At 40.4% G+C, this 22,503-nt stretch overlaps 1 protein-coding gene across 6 annotated transcripts in view; it reads right to left on the bottom strand.

Moving 5' to 3' along the window:
• The window catches only part of GRM5 (glutamate metabotropic receptor 5), a 285,898-nt gene that overhangs the window by 29,632 nt on the left and 233,763 nt on the right, over window positions 1-22,503 (bottom strand). For all 6 annotated transcript variants that reach the window (XM_054835043.1, XM_054835006.1, XM_054834996.1 and 3 more), the window contains 4 exons: window positions 19,112-19,358; window positions 13,606-13,774; window positions 12,437-12,563; window positions 1,595-2,534 (listed from right to left, as the gene is read on the bottom strand). In XM_054835043.1, coding sequence (XP_054691018.1) covers window positions 1,595-2,534; window positions 12,437-12,563; window positions 13,606-13,774; window positions 19,112-19,358 — 1,483 coding nt within the window. The remainder of the gene's footprint in view (window positions 1-1,594; window positions 2,535-12,436; window positions 12,564-13,605; window positions 13,775-19,111; window positions 19,359-22,503) is intronic.

Raw genomic sequence — 22,503 nt, 5'->3', positions numbered from 1 at the left:
ATCTCAAAGAGGAAGACTGCCCTCCTACTGAGGGCATATTATGAAGAATGCCTCTTTTAGCTGGCCCAGAAGTTGTTATAGGGCTTCTGATCTGAACACCTCAGGTCATTCAGGCATACAGAGAGAGGTTCTAAAAAAGGACATTTCGGGTAACCATCACTTAAGCTGATAAAGGATTTATCATTTTAAAATAGCATCCTACTCTGCACCTGGAAATGAACTGGAAGATACCATTATTAACAGATCATAGGTATAAAATGTCTTGTAATAGACTGGCCATTTCTGTACCAATTCAAAGTCACTGAAAGAGAAGCATTAGTAATAATCTGACAGAAATAAATCATCACTTTGGCATAATCTGTCCTGCAGGTATTACTAATAAAATCCTCCCTTGAGTCTAAATTGTGGTTCATGCAAAAATGGAAGTACAAATTGCCCTCGTTCCATGCCAACTCCAGTTGTGAACAATGGCATGTCTGGAAATATTTACATTATCAATCCTAAAATCCACACGTGTTTCAGAGAGGATCAAAAGCCAGCTACTCGTCACTTCCAGGCTAGACATATATAGTTGAGGAATGACAAAATTGTTTCTCTGCACTTTCATATAGGCAGAATTCTTTGTTTATGTCATCAATTAAATAACCCAAACCATCCTCATAGCACCCATATCAAAGTGACAGGGATCCAAAGATGAAAACGAACCAGTGGGCTTGGTGCACTTCTACATGCTCTATGAAGCAAGACAGTATTTCCACTCCAGAGTTCTCCTTTCTCTTCATTGTTCATTTACTGTAATTTTTATACACTGAACATACAAGTTGTCTTCATGATCACTGAATTAAAATAACTCCTTGGGAAGCAACAAAGAAATACCTTGCAAGGGAGTATCTGTTCAATGGCAGGAAAGGTAGCAAGAGCGAGGCCTGTGAGCACCTGAATTCGATGGGTTTAGGAGGATGAATACAGGAAAAATATCAAGAAAGGTAAAGAAGAGAAGATAGGTGAGGACAAAAAGAAAGAAAGCAGAAAGAGATAATACAAGAAAGGAAAATCAAGGGAACAGGAGAGAAAAGTATAACAGAAGAGTCATATGAAACAAATCCTCAGATGCCTGAGAGTGGCTGCTCATGATGCCACCTGCGTTTATTACTCCACCTTCATTACGGAGCACTAGCAGCAACCCTGTTGTCTTACTGCTGTGGCTAGAGGCAAAATACAGACACTGTGCAATTCATTCAAAGGAGAGAGATTGTAAATGGGTGCATTCAGGACAAGGCACTGAGTTATATTTCTTGTTCTGTTGCTTTTTTCTCCTAAGATCTTGTTTTCCTTTCCTTCCCTGTATTAAGTGTACAGTTGGCACAGCCAGTACTTCCAGCCTTGTAATTGATTGCCCATTGCTCTGTCCCCTGTTTTTTGCACAGCTTATTGACTAAATCAAACCCAAAACTGTTACAGATGTGGGAGAGAGGACTCACTCCTCTCCCAGTGCAGAGGCAAAGGGAATTAATATATTTCCCTTAGTCCTTCCACTAGTAGTAACTCTCAGATCATAATTGCTTCCCCACACTCCCACATTAGCAAGCTTTACCTAAGGGTTTCACCAGATGATCCCCTTCTTTTCCACAGGTTGACTAGGCTGCTTGAGCGGCTTGCAGCTGAAGATGACTTGCCGTCCCCTACGTGCATGCGGACCACAGTCGATGTGGTGAAAGCGCTGCGTACGTTCCTTTCAGGCTTAGCAAGGATGATATAGACCTTGGGCACAAACATACAGCCGAGGGCCACCGTGGCACTCAGACTCACTGAGAAACACATGGTGATTATCTTGTAGTTGCTTCCGAAATATATTGGCACAAAAGCCAGCCAAATGATGCAGGTGGTATACATTGTAAAGGCAATATACTTTGCTTCATTGAAATTAGCTGGGACATTTCTTGTCTTAAACGCATAAAAGGTGCAACTCAAAATCAATAATCCATTATATCCAAGGGGAGTTACAACACCCAAGTTGGTGGTGTTACAAATCAGGTAGACCTCTCGGATGCTTGGGTAATCATGCATGATATCTGGTGGCTCCATTATAAAGAGGGCAACAATTATGCCTAATTGTATACATATCAAAATAAATGCAATAACCAGTTGGGCGCAGGCACTCATGAACCTAGGTTTCTTTGTACAAATTTTCTTCTTGCTTCCAGCCAGGATTCTTGCAATGCGGTTGGTTTTAGTTACTAGGGCAGAATAACTCATAGCTGGGGAGAGGCCGATGCCAATTCGTTGAAGATAACAGTAAATCTGTTGAGGTTTTGCGATGAGGCAGAAAGTGCACAAGTAACCCAAGCAGATGCCGGCTAGAATGATGTAGCAAAGTTCTCGGCTGGATGATTTGACCACTGGAGTATCACGGTACATTATGAAAATAGCTGTAACAAACAAGGTGGCCAGCAGACCCAGACATGCAAAAACAACTGCTGCAATTGGTTCAGGATCACCCCATCTGAGATACTGAACTGGGATGAGGTCACAACCTACAGAAAAAGAGAAAAAGAAGGTAAACTGGAGTATGTAGGAGTGAGATTCTTTAATGATATAGTTACAGGCTTTCCTTATATTTCTCTTCTTTTTGTCTTTCAGGAAGGTACCATTGTAATGAGTGTAGGCTAAAATTATGTTAATATAATGGCACAAGAAACACTTTTCAGTGACAGCTTATTTCAGTAATAAAGTTTATCTGGAGTATAACACAATGACTGAAAAAATGGCCAAGATGATTAAGATGTCACCTCCCATCACAGTGGAATTTTCCTTTTAAATTCTTTTAAATATAGCAATTTATGAACAAATTTCAGAATCAAGTTGCATTACCTTGGTGCAAAATGCTTCTGAGTTGTCTGCGTATCATACGCACTTAAAGGACCAGATGTCAATCTTACTAATTATATTGTACACTGAGAAGGATCCTGGTACCTGTTTAATGATTATGGAGAGGAATCTTACAGATTCTAGCTGTCAAGAAAAAGAGAGTGCTTCTTTCTCAGATGTGCTACCTGTTTTCTAACAAATATTTCCTGGGATCAGAGTTGCAGATGATAGGTAATCTGGGATGGGACACCCTGCTCACTTCTTTATCTGTCGTTCATCCTTTTGAGCCTTCTGAGGAATTAAAGCCTCATCTAACTTGTGAAACCAAGCTGAAGACAATAAATTAGTGCCACAGCTGAATTAAAACAGTGCAACCCCATCTAAGGACACTTGTTTTTCAGTTTACGTATAGGTTTTAATAAGTCACCCTATATATGCATGCCATAGAACGGCAAAGAAGCTTCTCATTCCACAGTGTGCAAATCAATGGACAGGAGTAAAAGTTGGCAGAAAATTTGTTGCTGGCACCCCTCCACCATCCGTCCTTTCCTTTTGCACTGTAAACCCTGGATAGCTCTGGGAGCCAAAAGGAGTAAGAGGAAAGGACCTTGGTGCTCTGGAGTGCAACTTCCCGACCATAATAGACACACTGGCACTGCCAGCCGGGGAAGGACTGCTGGAAGGAGATGATGGAGAGGACAAAATGCAGTTAAAAGCTGTTATTTCCCCTACACTTGTGTTAAGCTTGATTGCAAAATCTAAATGACCTCAAAATTTAGCATGGTTGTAATGAGGTTGCTGTCTTCTGGCTAGGTCAGAGAGAAGGGTGTCAGCCTGACTCGGAGTGGATGGTAGCAAGGCACTTCACCCGGTGGGGATGGAGTGCTGGGTGCTCACATCTGTATTTTCAGCAGTTAGGGTAATCAGCACTGTCTGATGGGCATCTGGACGCCAAGCAATCCAAATTAATTAGGGAACCTGGGACCTCAATGACATGATGAATCTACAATGTAGACATCAGGACTATAATTTGGGAATTTCTACATGCAAGATCTATTCTTTGCTTTCTTCTTTGTTTTCAGTGGAGCTTAAAGTTTTTCCAAAGCTGTCACCGACATTCTTAGCAAAAATGATTCCATTAATTGGTTTTGGTAGATATTGGGCTTAGCTCCTCTCTTCTCCTAGTATTTCTGTATTCTATATCTCTAGACAATTAATATTACAAAAAATATAATACCTACAACATGGTGATATAGTCAATAGATTGTGTGGCAAAAGTATGACGTACATGGTTCTGTATTCTTGCAGGAAAATCAGAAGGATTAGGGTCAACAAATCCTTGGCATTAGTGCAGTTAAAGGATACAAATTTGCAGTCTCTCCAGTATAACAGAATTGTGCTCTTGGCTACTAAATGGTGATTAATTTGCCATCCATATTTTAACTGCTTTGGTGTACAAAACTTTCTGTTGCAATAATAAATTTATAACAATGTCTTAAAGTAACAAAGACATTTAGATTTTTATGAAACACTGTCTTTAACATTAGTTGATGATACCTATTTGACTCCTGTTGGCTTTAAAGAGTTTACTTAGTGTGAGGTAGACACAGTATTTCATTCTGACTTCATCAGCCTTAATGTAGCCCAGGAATCATATCATTAAAATCGTTTTATACCAGTGAGAGTACTGGAAGAAGAGTGGAAACCAGAAAACATACTCTGGCGTGTGCTGATATCCCCCTGTGAGTTCTTCCCCAAGAAGTTTTATAAGTGAACTCTAAATCTATTTCTGATTTTACTAAAATTTAATGAAAGTTTTGGGGAAACAATTTGTTAGCAGCTTATAATACTACTGTATATTTTTGGACAGGAAATTTGAAGAGAAAAGATCTTTATCTGACAGCTGACAAGGATATAGGGTCTGAATTTTGCTCAGTTTCTAATGTTGCAGCAGAGGTGAATCATAACCAAACACTTCTCATTAGTTTCAGACTATTTCATGCCTTCCTTGCTTTATTACTCTTACCTTCTCTTAATAAAATACCTGAGAAAAGAGTTGAAAACTTGTCTCATTTTTTTCCCCCATCACTGGATATCCTTTACAAGGAGAATGCTAAACTGTGCCATGATTTATTCCTCAGTTAAGATTTAAGGACTGGATAGTCTTCATAAAGAAATGATTGGTGAGGTTTTCGTATAATAGCTTTGCAGCTAATGATTTCTGACAATGGCGCTTTGCAGAAAGGGTCAACTAGATCCAGTAAAAGAAATACGGGAAAACAGCACTGTGAGTGTTCAGGTTAGGTTGATGGACAGGATTATGCCAAGGCGAGAGCTGAAAAATAACACAAGAACTCATTCCTATCCCCTTAATATGTATACACTCAATGGTCATTTGGACAAGATCCTGCCCCACAGTCCACCTTTTATGCTTCATCAACATCTCCAAGCACCTGGAAAGTCTTTTCTCCTAGCTGGCTCAGAAGCTCATGGTGGAACAGCGCCAGCAGCCTTGTCCTGTGGTCCCTGCAGTGTGCTGAGGCAATCTTTGGCTTGTGGAAAGGCTGTTAGGAGCCCTGGTAAAACTGATATAGAACTGTCTCTCTGTTCTTCTGGCCAGAAATGTAGCCAGTGGGAGCAAGGTACTAGATACGCATGTGACTAGCAAGACAAGACGATATGAAAAATCAGAGTCCCATTTCACTTGCTGGGGAAAGGATCTCTGAAAGGAACATCAACAATTACCAACAAATTACAGATAAGTATTTATAAGGATTTTCTGGGGGAAAAATGTTCTGATATTTTGGAAAAACATCTGGTTGCTTCAGGGATAGGATAAATTGTGGCGTAAACAAGGAGAGCAGAGCTCTTGAAGGCTCGACCACAGGCCTGTTAGTACGCTGCACTCTCTTTGTAGAGCTAAACTTGTCACTTTTTTCTGATCTTTCATATAGCTTTAAAATTAGTTCATCTGGAAAAAAAGTTCACAGATATGAAATACTGTATTATAGTCCATATTTTCTGGGGGTTTGATCATGACACTGTTTTAATTTAGTAACGCTCGCTGAATCTGCACACGGAGATTAAAACTGGTAGAAAATTACTGCTGATTTAGTAAGTCCTAAATATTTTCCAGTGGGGTGTGGCATCCTGGGCATTCACATATTAGTTGTAAATGAGAGTCTCCACATGAGGTTTAGCAGGCATTATTCAAAGTGTACTGATGTCATGCTGTTAGATATTTTATATGAATGCTCTGAATGTTTCCCTATTTATAATCCCAAAAGATGGGAGAAGGGATATCTTGATTAGCTAATTGGGTTTTCACATATGGAGAGCTGAGATGCAAAAACGTAGGAGTCAGAATAAAAATCTGCATGAATCCAGCAGGGTAGCTTTTATAATAACAGTTTTACTTTTTAAATAAACCTCAAATTGTTACCCAAACCGACAAGGCAAAAGTGAGGATTACACTCTCCAAAGTCCTCGGTGAGAAAGTAGCCCCGTGACCTCCATGTGGAATATGGACCAACTGAAGTGAGAGAGGACATCTTTAACATTTTGGTACTAAGTTTTGGTGCTATGGTAAACTATTATGCTCACCAGTTCTTTGCCCTGTTCTGGTGGGACCTTTCGTAGTTGCTACAATAGCAGGGCATGTAGAGGTGACCATGTGCTGGCTTCTTAGCTGCTGCAGTTCCCAGGCTGGCACATTCACTAAAACCAGCGGCGAAGGCAGGTTTGCACAGTCAAGGGATGCAGCTGAGGGCTGTGCACGTGTTTATTCTGCCACCTCTGCAGGTCAGTTGTTGGGATCAGTCATATCTTAAACCATGAAAGCTGAGGCATCTGTAGCTTAGGAGTCTGAGTCCCTTATAACTCAAATAACTCATTTAGCTGTACATTGCAGTAAAAGGCAAGGCCACGAATCTTAGAATAATACATTAGCATTGCTCTGTGACCACATGGGGAATGATTCCTTAATTACACAAATGTGCAGAATGATTGGAACAACTGATGAATTGCAGCAATTGGGTCCATCCTTATGTTAGCTCTAATGTTTTGATTTAAGTTTCACCAAAAAATGCTGGCTCTGCGTGTTGTAAATGTTTTGTTCAGAACATGTCATGTTGAGCAAACTTTCCATAATGTAAGGCACAATTACAAGTGGATCCTTCTGGCTTTGTTGGCAAGTCCCCCTTCATGCAGCCCAGGAGCCTCCAAGAGCTCTCTCTTGAGCTCAGCATTCTTGAATCAGCTCACTTGAGCCTGACGCACTGTGTGACTCACGCTGGAGACTTGGAGTGTAAATGGCCTGGAAGTTCAAGTTCATACCTTACCTGGAACAAGCAATTGAGGGAAGAAAAGTCCACAAAGCCATCAGCAAGGGAGGGGAGAAAGTGATAGCAGAGATCCTGGCCATAATATGGCCACCTGAACCCTTAACTCATCCTCATCTGCTGTCTCCAAGAAGCTGATGCAAGAGTGACTTATGGAAATGGCCAAATTTTGTTTGGAATAAGAAATAAAGAGGAAAGAGAAAAGGCATGGCACAGAAAATCAAATATTATGCTGATGTGCATTTATAATGCTAAAAAAACCCAGATAAATATTGTGTCCTTCTACCCTCAGTCTGAATTACCGCCTTACCAATTATGGTCAAAAGCAAGATCCTAGTAATGTTTCAGCAGCAAAATCAATGTCAGCACAGGCTAAATTGTGTTCTGCCTCATGCTGGCAACTGCCAGACAATTGCTGAAATTACCAATGGACGTAACTTTATTGCAAGAAACGATACGAGAAAGCAGTTTGATGGCAACAAGCAGGTACCGTCTGAAAATATTTCGGGCAGGAGATGAATGATTTTTTTGCTTGGCGGGGACGGCACAGGATTCAGTCTTACGAGACAACTGAGCCTCAGACCCCCGTGGCTTCCATCACAGCCCGAATCAGCACGCTGCAGGAGGAGCCAACCAAGCCCTCGTGGAGATCCGCCGAGCTCCGCCGCTGAGCATCGCCCCTGCCCTTGGCCCCGCCGGTGGTTTGCATGAGCCGTGGCCGTGGGCTGTCCCGGACGGTGCCCGGAGCCAGGAGAGCCGCGGCTCCCAGCACTGTCTGTTCTCTGCGGCTGACAGGATGAGCAATGCCCTCAGTATGAGGGAGGCAGCTGTTCTCCCTTCTCAGTGGGGATTCCGGATCGGTACAAGCCAACCGGGATACAGCATCAGTGTTGTCGGAGCTCTTTGAAATAGCTGTTGTGACACTTAGAGGTGGGGTGCCCTTTTTTCAGTCCTTTCCATTCAAGGGTTTTTGGATAATCCAGCTCTTTCCTGGTGCTTTCAGGCAGGCAGACGAGATCATGATGCCACTATCCTGGGTTTACTGTACCTTATTTGGTGAAAGCATTTTTGCAACTGTAGTAAAAATATACATTTCTGATATTTAGCCTTATCCATGAATGGCAAATAAAACATTTCAAGTGCTGTAAAATATTTCAGCTCCCATTTTCATTGGAATCCAATTAAGAAAATCAAATAGCCAGTATATTTGGAGTACAGAGAGAATGAGAAAATACAGCCTGAAGATAATCCAGGTGTCACTGAAATTAATATGATTTACTTTCCTTGCAGTGCCTGAGGTCACTAGAAAAAACTTTGTTTCTGTTATTGTTGTATGCTGTCCCTGAATTACAGAAAGAGGGAATAATTGCTTCTTTCCCACATCAAAAATGTCCTGAAACAAATACTAGGGATAACTGGACGGGGATGTTCCTACACCCACTTAAAAAGCTCTGAGATGCTGAACAAAACTTATCTGGTCTTTCCAAGGCATTCTTTTTGAATGCAGAAGGCCATGACCTCAAAATCACTTGAGTTACCTGAAGAACCAAAAAGCCATTCTTATCAAACCACTGAAAAATTCATTGCACTGAAGTTTGGTCCTCAGTGTTAAGAAATTCACTTTATTTGCATCTAAACATGCCTGGAACCTATTTCTCTTCCTTCCACTGTGAATATAATGCAAAGAAGGGCTTTGAGGAATAGTGGAGGAGTTGACGTATACTTCTGGACTTAAACCCATGAGTTTCTCCTGCTCTAATTGGCTCAGCCATGCTGGCCATACTAATGTGTGAAGTGGTGCTGTAATGTATGGATGTTGCTAACACAATGCATGGGGAAGAAGGGGAGCTACAGTAGATTGGAAAGCACGTCTTGATACTAAACCAGGAAGAAGGGGTTGCATGCACTTGGGGTGCATGTTGGGATGGCACAGATAAATTTGGAGAAAAAGAAGATAATGACTAATTTTTTGTCCAAGGAGGAGCCTGGTCCCTGGGGAATGTTGTATGCATAAGCAATGAAACTGAAATTTGTGAGGAAATAAGATATGAGTGGCTAATCATTCCCTTTCTCACCTCAGCTTCACTTCTAGATGGAGATATTTTCTGGTAAGTGATTTAATCAAGAGAAACTTTTCTTCCCACTTGTCTTTCCCACTACCTTTGGACTTGCTGTACCTTTCAGAACTCCAATGTATTTTTCTGTTCTGAGAATAACTTTGTTTTCCTACACATGTTGCATCCCTTCTGTCTTCTCTCCTGCATCTGAATTCTGATATTCCACAGGTGACTGAAAAAAAGCATTAATCTCTCTTCCTTTCTGTAAGCAACACCCTTGCCATTACACATTTTATATAGTGAAGTTTGTGGCACAAAACTGATGCTGGCCATTGAGCGTAAGAAAGACGAAGCAATGTTTTGTTGTGTGAGCCAAGAAAGGATTCCAAAAATGTTTTTATCCAAGTTCAGATCTCTGGCAAACAGCGAGGTGCAGCTCCATGTTGAAAGCCTTCTCAGGCGCGTGGCTGATATATTTACAGAGCTCTCATCTGAAGGTGATCATGCAAGGAAGACTTATTCCAATGAGCTTTTTATATGAGTAGCCTTGTAGAGCTGAAATTACCTAAGACATGGCTTTATCAAGCAGCAACGAGACATAGACCACTGCAGTATCAGATGTAGGGACATTTCAAGGAGATTGGTGTATGCTTTATAAAACTGAAGGGAAATTTCCTTGCCAGAATACGAAATACACCTCCCTCTCCTTACTTTTAATTCACATTTATTGCTAAATCTTATGTTGTAAACAAGACTGAGAGGCAGTTTTTTACAAGCTGCAAAAGTTGGGACTATAAATATGATCATTAAAAAATACAGCTCAATATATGGTATGGATAAGTTGGGAACAGACTTTTTAAAATCTGTTTTTGATACAAAGTTGAATAAGACAGCTCCAGCCATCATGTGAACAGTAAGTTAGGTGGGGACTACACAGCTGTGAAGCTATGGTGATGGGTGTCCTGTTACCAGGAGTGCATTTGGCATCAACTGTGTTCATGGAGGCCAAGGGGGGGTTCAGTTTCTAAATCATGCCTGCTGAATTTGAGTCTGGCTGAGGAACAAGGGTTAGATCTCCTGAGAAGCATTGCTTGGCACTGATGTTGAGGGGTTGTTTTGTGTGCATATTCACTTTGGTCCCTATAAAGGCATAAAATGCATGTCTAAAACCAGATTAATATTTTGCAAAATGTAGCAGCTCATGTAATACACAAAGCAGTTGGCTTGACTAAAAAGACAATTACTTTCCTTTAAAACAGCCAGAGCTGGGTGGAAAATCATTGACTCATCCTACAAGAGCTTTCAAGGTGCACCCCATCTTGTTCTTCCATCCTGAGGGCGAAGTAAGACCTTCAGAGGGTTAATCCTCCCACTAGCCCAGACTGATGCCTTGCCTGAGGCGTGGAGATCTGCATGTCCTGGGGAGCCAGCTCAAAGCACAGAGCTGGAAGGCCAACCTGGTAGCTGTTTGCTATACTTTGCCTTATATTTGGTGTTTACAGGCTAATTACCCAAACTTCACCAAGTCAATGGGCAGTTCCCATCACTGGTGTTTCAGAAGTAGGTCCTCTGTTGATCCAATGAGGCACTTGGAGCAAGTTCCCTCCCCACAGACTTGTGGCAGCTCCTTTTCCAGCTGATCTACGTTGGGTAAAACCTCAGATGCTCACTGAAACAGAGAGGTGAGCTGGGATCTGCCACATCTCAGACAAGACCCCTTGGTGGTTGAAGGGTGACCATTTGCGCTAGTTGACCTTCATAAACTGACCACCCTGGTGCAGTGTCTTGGTCCCTGCACTGTGGGCTTTGGAGGCTTCTGGATGGCCCAGCTGGGATGTGAACCTGAGCTTGTACCAGACCCTCAGTACTCTGCTCTGGGGAACACGTGGGGCTGGGCCTCTTTTTCTCCCCTTCTCCATTCTCCTGGTCCAAGCAAGCTTTCCCTGAGATGAGAAGGCTTTTCTGGCTGATTGCTGAGTGCCTGAAGAGGCAGGGCTGGGGGAGCGGGGCTGGAGAAGCACTTGCAAATCCATTTTACTGCTATTTCAGTTTTTTAAGTTAAAAGTTTTTTTTTTTTCTTCCTCAGAGAAAGTTTCATATTTGACATTTTCTGAAAAAACCCTCCATCAGTTTCATGGTTAAATGATATTTTTGAAGTGATTAGGTAACCTAGCTCATATATTACAGAAATGCAACATTCCTTACCGGGAAAGGATTAACTTTATATATAAAAATCTTTCCATAGACCAAGCCTTTCCTGACACTCTTCAACTTATATAAATTCATCCGGCAAACAGTTTTTCCTTTTGTCTCCCTTTCTTTCACCTCAAAAATATCACCTCTCATCCACAGAAATTGTATGCAAACCAAGTCTGTGAGCTCTTCTGGAAACAACTTGTCTCTTCTCCCCTTGTGTATACGGAGCCTGGCACAATGAGAACCTGATCCCTGAACAGCATTTTGAAGTGGTGTGTGCTCTGAGAGTTTGAATACTTGAATTCTGTTTATTAGTCATAAAGAAGAGAGGCTGTGGGATACAAGCGTTGGAGTAATTTATCTCTAAAGTAGCCAAACTGGTATTCTGCAAGCGCATAGAGATCTACGCCATGGCAAGGAGAACATGAACCCCATATTCTAGCAGACTCTCTGATGAAAAAGGACTAATGCAAACCTAAGACTGTTTGAAGCACTCATGCATTTATCAGCAGTAACTACAGCAACTAGTTCATAACTTTTTCAGATTAAAACAGAAAGTATTGCACAACTCTTCTGTACCCACCTCGGAGGAAAATAAAACTCTGAAATTTGACCTCCCTTAATAATTTCTCTGTCAAGGACTTAATTTCTTTACCTGTTTGGGGAAGGAGAAGATCTGCACCACCAACTAGGTGATAGGACAGGGTTGAATACAAAACCAGGACTATTTTTTTTTTTTTTTATTTCTAGATCTAGTAACTCAGGTCTTTAGAAAGCAGCTGAATTACACCAGCAATTCCTGGATCAGGTTGAGGCAAGAAGACAAATACCAGCCTGAGTTCAAATTTCAGCTTTATCCTGGGGTTTGGTCTGATCAAAACAGTCCTCATACTCACTTGTATCTGGCACTTGTTTCTTCAGCTCAGCAGATGGACATTTTCATTGACAACATAAGCACAGCCACAAGTCATTTACCTGTGAGGTCATCATTGGGCCAGGAGCCGAGCTGGCAGGCTTTGCATGTGTATTCATCAAATACATATTCATTCTCTTTACAAGGAGTGCAGGTCCAACAGCAACTCACTTCTCCTTTACGGATCACCTGAGACAAAAATTGACATGCGGTTTAGCAGCATAAATGTACATTCATGCTGTCCCAGATGCTAATTTAGTTTGGGTTTTTTTGGGTTTTTTTTGATAGAGGGTTTTAAAAAAAATATTTTAAAGGGAGTTCCTTTTACTGATGTTTGCTTATACAAAATACGACACAAGTTCTCAGTTCTCCCATCACATATATACCAGAAGAAAGAAACCATCAACCCCACAAAAGTATAAGTGGAGGTACAGGAGAAAAGTGGTCCAGCCTCCAGTGAGACATGTCAGAAATTAAAGCCGCTCTTTTTTCAGTCTGAGCCACTGTTGTCCGTGCCCATCCCCTCAGTCCACAAGCTTTTATATGAATGACTGCAAGGCAAGCTAAGGACTTGCAGTATTTAAACTGTTCTGCAGGAAGTGTCATGGGATGCTGAAGGATAATAGAGTACAACTAATATATGACAGATTCGTCTACCCTCCTTACTTAGTGCAACATGGAAAGGGAGGAAGGAAAAATAAAAAATCTGGGAAACAAAGCAGCAGTAAAACAGGTATGATTAATACAAAAAAATTTACCTACATTTCCTGAAGTTCTAAGTAGTGGTAGTTATCGATGTTCTCTGATGATACCACAGACTTAAGGTCTGAGTAATGTTCCAGTCTAGGTGTCTATGTCTAGCACTGAAATAGTAACAATTATTATTTATAATTTACCTGCAATTGTACTGACAAATCCCAGTCAGGGATTTGCACTCCACTGAATCAGATGCTGTAAAAATATGCAGCAAAACCCCCGAACAATACCTGTTCTAAAGCATTTGGAATATAAGTATAAAAAAGTCAGCTGTTCACAGATATAGGAGAACAAGAAAATGGTAACGTGAAAATAGTGAGATGACTATGATATGAGTAAGAACTAAATACATAAGTCTGCACATTTTAATTAAGATGTGGGATACTGTCTCCATGTTAGAGTCAAGAAAAAACTTGCTTTCGTATCTCAAGGCTATGCATTCTACGCAGTTGAAGTAAATGGAGAAAATATTTACCTTTATCTGGCCTTTTTCACAGGGTTCACTGCACACAGATCTGATGATATTATTTTTCTCTGACCATATTTCATCATCGTCCATTTTCAGCTCACCATTGTCCCAGCTGCCAACATTGATATAATCAAAGTAGTCCTTCCCCATTTTCTTAAAATTCATGATTTCATATCTTTGGAAACACAAAGGGGAGAGTTGAGGAGAACATCATAGCTGAGTTGAGGACAATATCATAGCATCATAGAATCATAGAATGGTTTGGGTTGGAAGGGACCTTAAAATGTTTCAAATTAAAGGAACACTATACAGTCAAAATCAAGCTTGCTGTAATAAAGAAGGCAAAATGTCAAGCATTATGCTTGCCTTTGAGAGTATCCCAATATTTTTTGAGATATCAGAATCTTTCTTTTCCTCTATGTTTTAATTTGTTTTCTTCTATCACCATGAAAGTTCCCTGAACACTTTGGGGTTATGTGACTGAGCTTCTGAGAATGACGGTATTCATTTAAGAAAAAACAATGAAAGGCCAGACAAGATTCATCCTGTCTAACTTGCAGCACTGAAGCCAGCTGCATAGGCAACCCTAGCTCTCCTAGGCTCCATCAATGGTAAATGCAGATAAATCTAAACCTATCATGGCGATTCCCAATGGCAAGTGCTTCTTGCTGTCTTCAGGTGCTTATTCCCCCCCCTCAGAGAGGAAGTCTGAAGACAGCTAAGCTCCTAAAATGAGATAGAAGTAACCTGGGCCTGTGGGACCAAAATAAACTTCCCGTGCTGTAAGACTGCAAGATGCAATTTGGTGTGGCACCCAGAGAGGTACCAGGCATCATTCTTCAGGCACAGACTCCAGGGCTCTGGGACTTGCTGGAGGCATCAGGGACGTCTTTTTATCAAGAGGTACTGCCTACACCTTATATTCCAGGCACTGTGTTTTGTTTGAAGAAAGAAGCTGAGATTTGCTGTTTGTTTGGTTTTTGTTTTTGTTTTGTTTTTTTTTCTTTTACAGCATTGCAGCAGCAAATGCTATTCTCTCCCACCCATACAACTCCCTTAAATTTTATATAATTTCTCAGTGATCAGAACACATTTAATTCCTGGTACAGTATCGTATGAAAGAGTTTTTGTGCCTCAGTCCCAGGCTGCTTTTGGGTCAGATCACCTTGTCATCTGGGAACTGAAGTGTTAAGAGTAGAGCTAGAGCTGATTGGAGTTTTCAAGTTCATCTTCCTCTTCCTCCTACTCTCTCTTTAGCTCCCACAGAGTCCTATAGAAAGTCTGCAGAGCAGTGTAGGACTCACCAGCCTCCTGCTGGCATGCTGAACACCAGGCCACCTTTCTGCCTTACAGCCTGGTTCTTTTAGCATTTATTTGTAAAGCATGCTTAGAAAGTTGTGCAGCTCCTGAAGTGATGATGCCATGCTTTTGTTTACCTCCTCTTTTGTAGGTTTTGCAGCAATCTGACTAAGCAACATGTGAATTCACTGTTGGAAAATAAGCAAATTATATAGACTGAGAAGATGAACAGAGTCATAAGTTTAAAAAACCTGCCTGGTTCATGAACAGGGACATATTTTTTTCCTGGCAGCAAACACAAAATTAGACCCCAAGGCAAAGCATATGGACAGTGTTGTACTACAAGTGACACTGTCAGAGTGTAATTTGTGAAGTCCAGTGTACAGACGAGTAAAAGAACCAGCACATTAAATCAAGCAATCTCTTAAATAAGATACTGAAGTATCTCTCAAGTTTTGAGGAAACACTTTCAAGAGTGACAAGCAGTAGCCATATTATATCTAATATCAATATTTTTCTGAGGCTGACATAAAAAATTTACAGTAAAACTCTTCTATGATATTCTCCACCCATAGATCTCAGGATGCTTTGCATCAGGAAACAAAGTCTAACTGTCACAGTGGAGAAACTATGGCAGGGATTCAATGCCAAAATCACACACAGGTCAAGATCAGGACTGCAAGCGACCTGTGATAGAAAATGAAAGTGGAGCCTGACTGAGTGGGCAATATGATATTACCCATGTCATATGATTCTTGAGTCTTTCCAAAAGAAGAAAAGAACAACAGCTAGGATGAAAAATTTATGATACTGCTGGATTTTGGAATATTTCACTTTCCATCCTATATAAAGAAGGAAATGTCTGCAGCTTTGAGAATGACCTCATCAAAGTTGGAGATGTGCATGCCAGACTGACACAAATGAATTGAATCCAGATAAAATGCACAGAAACCCAAATAAACAGGCTTTTATGCATGGTTATAAACCTTTTTTTTTTCTTTTTTTTTTTTTTTTCCTGAGATTCACAGGCATAGTAACAGTCTATTCAAGGATTAAACAGACTAACCAAAAAGTTAGCCCAGAAGCCACTGTGGAGTCTTTATTCAGCATTGTTAGCACGTTGTAACACTCCTCTGAGTATTGTTTTGTTAAAGCTGTCAATTCAGGGTTTCATGGGCAGATGAACCCAAGTACTGCCAGCTCTTAACAGGCCACAGGACCTAAACCAATTATCCCTCCAGCAGTAGTTCCATGATACATCCCAAGGATAATACTGGAAAGAAACCTAAAAAATTAAATAAACTATTGTCTCAATATGTTGTGTCTCTCTTCTCTGTGGAAAACAGCATTGGTGGACTGATAGTAATAGCCAGACTCAGTAAGTCCATTGCTATAGTGGAGGTTCATGAGTCACTGGTTCCCTGAAGCTTCCTTGAGATACCACAGGGACAGTTTGTCACTTTAGGATAGGAGAGACCAGATGGTGCAATAGCACATTTCCAGCAGTGCCCTAATCACAGCGCAAAACACTTTTTTTCAAAACAGAAGTGTCATGAAGTTACTGAGAACCTATATTCTATCGGCAGCACAGCCAACACATCAGCATCTTGTTTTTCTTGCCTTTTCTTGCTTTCTCAATTTCTTCTTTGGAATTTCGATAGTATTTACAGCTAGTTGTTATCTTCCTGAGAAATCATGGCTCTTCCTTCCATACTTGTATTTTTTTCCCATGTCTTCTGTCTCACCTGAAACAAGCCCTCCACTAGACTGTCTATCTGCTTAAAGCTCAACATACACATAAAGGAATTTGGAATAGGGCCAGGATTCAAAGCATCTTGTGGGATTAATCATCTGTTGTATAATATCAAAACCCTTTAGCTATACATCAAAATCCTGAGCTATCTAGGTCAGAAAGGCTTTTTATGTTCTGATTTCCTGCTTACCACCACCACCACAGTACAGCTGTGAGGATTTAAATTTCCATTTTACAAAGTGAAGATGCAGCTATCAATGCAAGCAAACAGGGGAGATGATTTGTTCCAGTATGACTGCACCATGTCCCAGCTGTTGCAAATAGTGTTTGACAGGGCTCAAAAGACTATAAACCACTCAAAACCTGGGCGTTAGAGATGGAGCTTCCTATAAAGCCTTCTTAATCACGAAAAAGTAAATTTTGACTCAGTGCTGGCTAATTTAAGCGCATAGAGTGGATTTAATGATATGAGCATTGTAGGAGAAGAGGGAACAAAGAACTATGCTTCAAAAGAAAACAAACACTGGGACCAATTTGTCACCACACACAGTTCATTAGTTTGAGTAGACAGAGCAGTACTACACCTCACACAAACCCAGTGAGGCTGGACCTTCTTAAAGTTGCGTTACTCTGAAGTGCACAATCAACTTGGTGTCCCCGTGCTCTTCAGTGAAACACTAAGGTCCTACCGTGACTGAGCAAGTGACTGCACATAACAGATACAATTCCTTCATCATCTTTCTTAGAATTGAATTTAAAAAGACCAAGACATTCAATTAAATTCCTTGCAACAAATGGAATTAATTTGTTATTGTTAAGCATGCCAACATGAGGAAAAGGTAAAGTTAATGGTCTCTTTGCAACATTCAGATATTGTCATTGGTGTTGTCATGCTACATATCATTTATCTGGGGCAGGCCACATATCATTTATTCGTGGCAGTCTTCAGTCTTTCTGCAAGAAATGAGTGACAAAGATACAAATAAGGTAGAATGCAGTCCACTGCATCCGAGCATCATTAAAACCAAACAGGAATCCTTTAAGAGAAGTCTGGGACAAGCCTTTTAAAAGGAATTTGGTCAGAAAAATCAAGACTGAGCATTTTTCTTCAGAATTCAGCTATTTCTAAAAAATAGAAATGTTTAGCGGAAGATGGTGTTGCTCACCAAAACAGTGCTGAAAATAAATTTCCAACTGAATTTTCCTGGGTTTCTGCCAGTTTGTGTTTGAGTTCTCCTACCAGCTCACAGTGCACTTCCTTAGAGTCTGAGTCTGAAGAGTTCAAAAATTTGTGTCTCCAGAGACACAGCCAGACTCCTTTGTAGGTGGCTGTCCTACTCTCTTTTAGGGAAAATGCTGACTTTACAGGTTTTCAAATGAAAAAAAAAAAAAAATCAGTTCTGAAATGGCAGAAATTTTTGGAAATGTCAAAGTATTCTACCCAATGGATTTACCTTTTCCTACCGATCTCTACTCAGAAGTTAATGCTTTCCTTTCAATTCACATTAGTGGGAGAAGACAAAATTTAAATGATTGTACAGGATAAACATTTTTCCCTCTAGTCATCTGTTTATATGGTGCCATCACAAAGATGTTTTAAAACTTCCCAATATTGTGGACAGAAAGGGCTGCCTCAATTCAACTGGAGCAAAAGCAGTGAATGAGGCAGGAATCTACCCATTGAAATATAGGGTAAAATATACATTGAATGCTATCACACTTGCTGTTCACCTTCTGAGAGTTCAGTAGGCAGAAACCCAGAAAAAAACCTTATTACTCTTTCTTTAGTGTATATTTACATGGGTACTGCATATATGTCACAGAAAAAGAAAAACTTGTCTTATATTTCATAGATGTATGTGTATACATGTAAGTTATCAGCAAAAGAAGCTTTGTTTAAATGCAGTTTGGCTTATAGCAGCACAGTATGAATTAATAACTTTGTTATGCAAGTGGAAAGGCTTTATTTGGAAGACATGGAAGCAGATTTTTAATAACTCTGATGGAAAAAAAAATCCCAGAGAAATCAATACAATATTTCTGATATTCTTTTACCTTTCTTAATAAAAGAAGTATGTCTGCTATGGTTGCTTATCACTCAATCAAAAACATACGTTTAAACACCCAAAGAGAGAGGGAGCAATACTGTGGTAGCCGTCATGGTCTATGAACATGAAGTTGAAGGTCTGATGGTTTGTAGTGAAAAGTAATGCCATTAAATGGCACAGACGAAACCACAAATTCGTGCAGGAAGATTCTATGCTTGGAAGTTCATGTATTTAACTTTAAACATCATAAAAAACGCACATTAAAAAAAAAAAGAGTTATTTTGGAAAAATAAGCACAGAAGTTAGGAAATGTGAAAATATGAGATCTTAGCTCTGCTGTCAAGTGTGCATGCATCTACTACGTACAGTTAACCTGTCTGGTATTAAACAGTCTGACAAATGTCAACATTACCTTCCTGGTGAATCGCCGTTCTCATCAAACAAGATCATGTCCCCAGAGACCCCGGTAAAGTTAGTCTTCATGAGGGATTCTAGGAGCTTCCGACCATCTATGGGCTTCATGGCATCACAGAGGCCCACGTAGCCCGGGCACAGCGACATCTGCATGTTGTGGAGGCCATACGCCATCGAGTATATTGCGTTGATTACAAAGCCCATCTTGGAGTCCTGAACGTGCTGCGTCCTCAGTGTCATCTGGCCTGCCGGGGCACACCGCAAAGCAGGTGGTTAGTGCATGGGGCAGAAATATGATCAGCTCTTCAGACATCTGTTGGTGGATTGGTTATTAATGGTGGAAAAAGTCTTTTTAAGTGTCTTAAACAGGTCATAGCAGATGCTCTTATTGGTACACACACTGACCATGTTAAAAAAAAAAAAAGGAATGAAAGAAGAGATTCCCTTTAAGTATTTTACTATCCAGCTGATGCCTTTCTCTGTGCAGCTCCACACCTCACGTATGTTGGTTTTTGACTACTTCTCTTCTATGTGTTGTTGGTTTGGTTTTTTTCTTTTTTTTTAAGCATTCGTGAACATTATAATATAATGTTTTGGGGAAGCCAGGAACTTCTCCCTGCCTGCAGAAATCTCTCCAAATACTCAGAAATCTTTTGTTGAGGTGTAAATGCTAACATGGGGTCTATTCTGTAGTGACCTTGTAGACAATACTTTTGTTTCAGAGACGTGGAAACTAATCTTGTGCAAACAGACTGACCTAGGCACCACTCCTTTACCATACCAAAAGTTCCTGCACTAATAACTCTCCTACTTCTATGTCTTTTGCTCCTCTCTATTTACGAAGTGAGGACAATGATGCAATGCGGAAGAATGCATTAAAATGTCTGTGAAGGGTTTCATGATGTGGGTTAGGCATTGACTCTTGTCTGCTTAGCCCAGGTTGATTAACCCTACTTTGTTTGGCTTTTAAAACATGTCTGGATTTCTATTTTCTACTCAAGCTCCTGTGAAATGCACAATAAAAATTAATTCGGCAGCACCCTGAAAGCCATTTTTTCTTATAACCCAGTGTTATTAATGACACAGATTCGCTCTGTTGGCAGCACCAGTCCAGCTAAGGACGAGTAGGCTGGAGGTTTTCTGCCTCATATGTCAACAGGAAAGCTGCCAGCTGCACTCCAGCCACCAGATCTTTAATACTGGGGAAGGGAGAAGAATCAGAGCTAAAGCAACTGCATCAGTGGTGCTGGGAATTTGTCAGACACCTGGAAAGATCTGGCTCTGGAGGGAGAACAAACAAAGAGCTCTACTAGAACATTTGCTCTCCTTTTATCAGTCAAGCGGCAATCCCTAGGAGCTCGGGACTCCCGTGTGTGGGCAGTCGGTAGCAAAGGGAGTGCAAACAACCCTCTCAGTGAGAGTCCGCCTCCCATAGCGGCATGGCCAAGCGGCAGGGACGGAGCTTACACCTGCCTGTCTGAGCTGCAGGGGCAGCACGATGTCAGAAGTAATTTATGCCACGAAAAGACTGATGTGCAGACAGTTTTTTTCTTGAAAGACATGAAGACTAGCATATGACTCTGAGGGTGGCACTCATCTAGTTTAACAATATCCATCCAGAAGACAAGCATCCAGTCTCATGTCAAGGCAAGAGTAAGAGTCTTCAGCTGGTGATTGATCCCATCATAAAATAGGTGCATCTACAAGCTCACCTTTTTGGTGGTGAACATCACCACACAGCTCTAATCACTAAAACATTTTGGAGTTTTGAAAACATCAGGAAGGGTAGCAAAGAAACATAGTTCAAACTGAAAATCAGCGTGTAGTGGTAGGTGAATGAGGGGACTGAGAGATCCCCTTTTCCCTTCTGTTGTGTGCAGAGGCTGGCACTCTCAGTTGTGGTCAACCTCAGGAGCAGTGATTGACATTTTGGATAGTTAAGTGATATGAGCTTGAAACATCTATAATGAAAAAAAAAAAAAAAAACCCAGCTTGGAAACAACAGTGTTGCTCATTTGTTCTGTTCTACCAAGGTATTGCTTTTTCCTAATTAAAAATAATAGGCATAAAAACTGCAACAGTGGAGTACATGTAAAACCCATATTAATTGAAATTAAGTGGAAAATTGAACAAGCATATTACATTGCAATACACAAAACTTGGTTTAACCAATTATTCATCCTCAAAATTAACAGCTCACAAACCGTGCAGTTAATTATAGTAGCCATTAGAATGAATCAGATTTGCATCAGCAATAGTATTTATTATGAAACAGTATTTTAGCTGCTTTATTGCGTATGATTGCTTAAACATTTAATAACTTAATTCTTACAGGAACACTCTCCACTGGGCTTTGTGCTTCAATTTTATAGAATTATTATTCTGACTTTCTTTAAACATTGAACCTCGTTCAGTTCACCTGATGATTTGTAATGAGGCTGCTTAGCTCTTCATAGAAGCTGCTGGCAATTGTCAATGGAGTTGTGAGGGAATTAACTGTCGTGAGAATTTTAATATACTTCCTGCAGCTGGAGAAAACATTTCCCTGAGATGTTAACTGCCTCGCTTTGCTATATAGGGACAAATCCAACCTGCCAAGTCTGACTATTGGTTTACAGTACCTCAAGACTCTGTAGTTAAGGGGAACATCTCAAAAACTGAGACAAAAGAAAATTTTTGCTCTTTAATATACTATAATACGGTCTTAAAAAAATGCCAGTATTAAAAAAATAGTTAAATCTGAAAGTGATTTTCAATCCATGTCACAAAGTACTTATGCACATCAGACTTGAAGCATGTAAGTAACCCTATTTACCTCAGTGATCCTATGAGTGGTTTTAAGGGAAGGCTGAATACACAAGCTAGTCTCTCAGTTGGAAAAAAAAGTAAAAATATTTTAAATCTATCTCTGCAACTAGTATGATTTAGGTAGCCTTAAAGGCATTGTTCACTTAAGTGTTAGTGCCTATTGTTCTTGCTGCAACTCAAACACATATTCTTGTATTCGTCCACCAGTGCTGTCCTCAGTCAAGAACCTTTCCTGATGCAGGGTCATCTTGAGATGGAGAGGTTGCACAGATTAATCTAATGATAATGATGCCAGTAATGTTCAATGGAATTGACTTTACAGATTAAATTTTTAATCAAGAATAATGAAAAAATCTAATAGAAGTTGGAGAGTTCCTACAGAATTGCTGGGCAGAGAATAAATTTCCACACACCCATATGCATGTGTATAAAATCCATAGAACTCTTTTCTGTTAAAAAACCCCATATCTACAAAAAAATCTGTTACTCTCCATCTTGTACATTCCCATATGAGAAAAGTTCGCAAAGAAGGAAATAAAAATGTCTTGTTTTCCTGTGGGTGGTGAAAAGCCAGCGGGATGC

This window comes from Grus americana, chromosome 1 (genome assembly GCF_028858705.1).
Source record: "Grus americana isolate bGruAme1 chromosome 1, bGruAme1.mat, whole genome shotgun sequence".
NCBI lineage: Eukaryota > Metazoa > Chordata > Aves > Gruiformes > Gruidae > Grus > Grus americana.
Note: the sequence above shows the minus strand (reverse complement) of the source record. Positions and strands in the feature narration are given on the sequence as shown.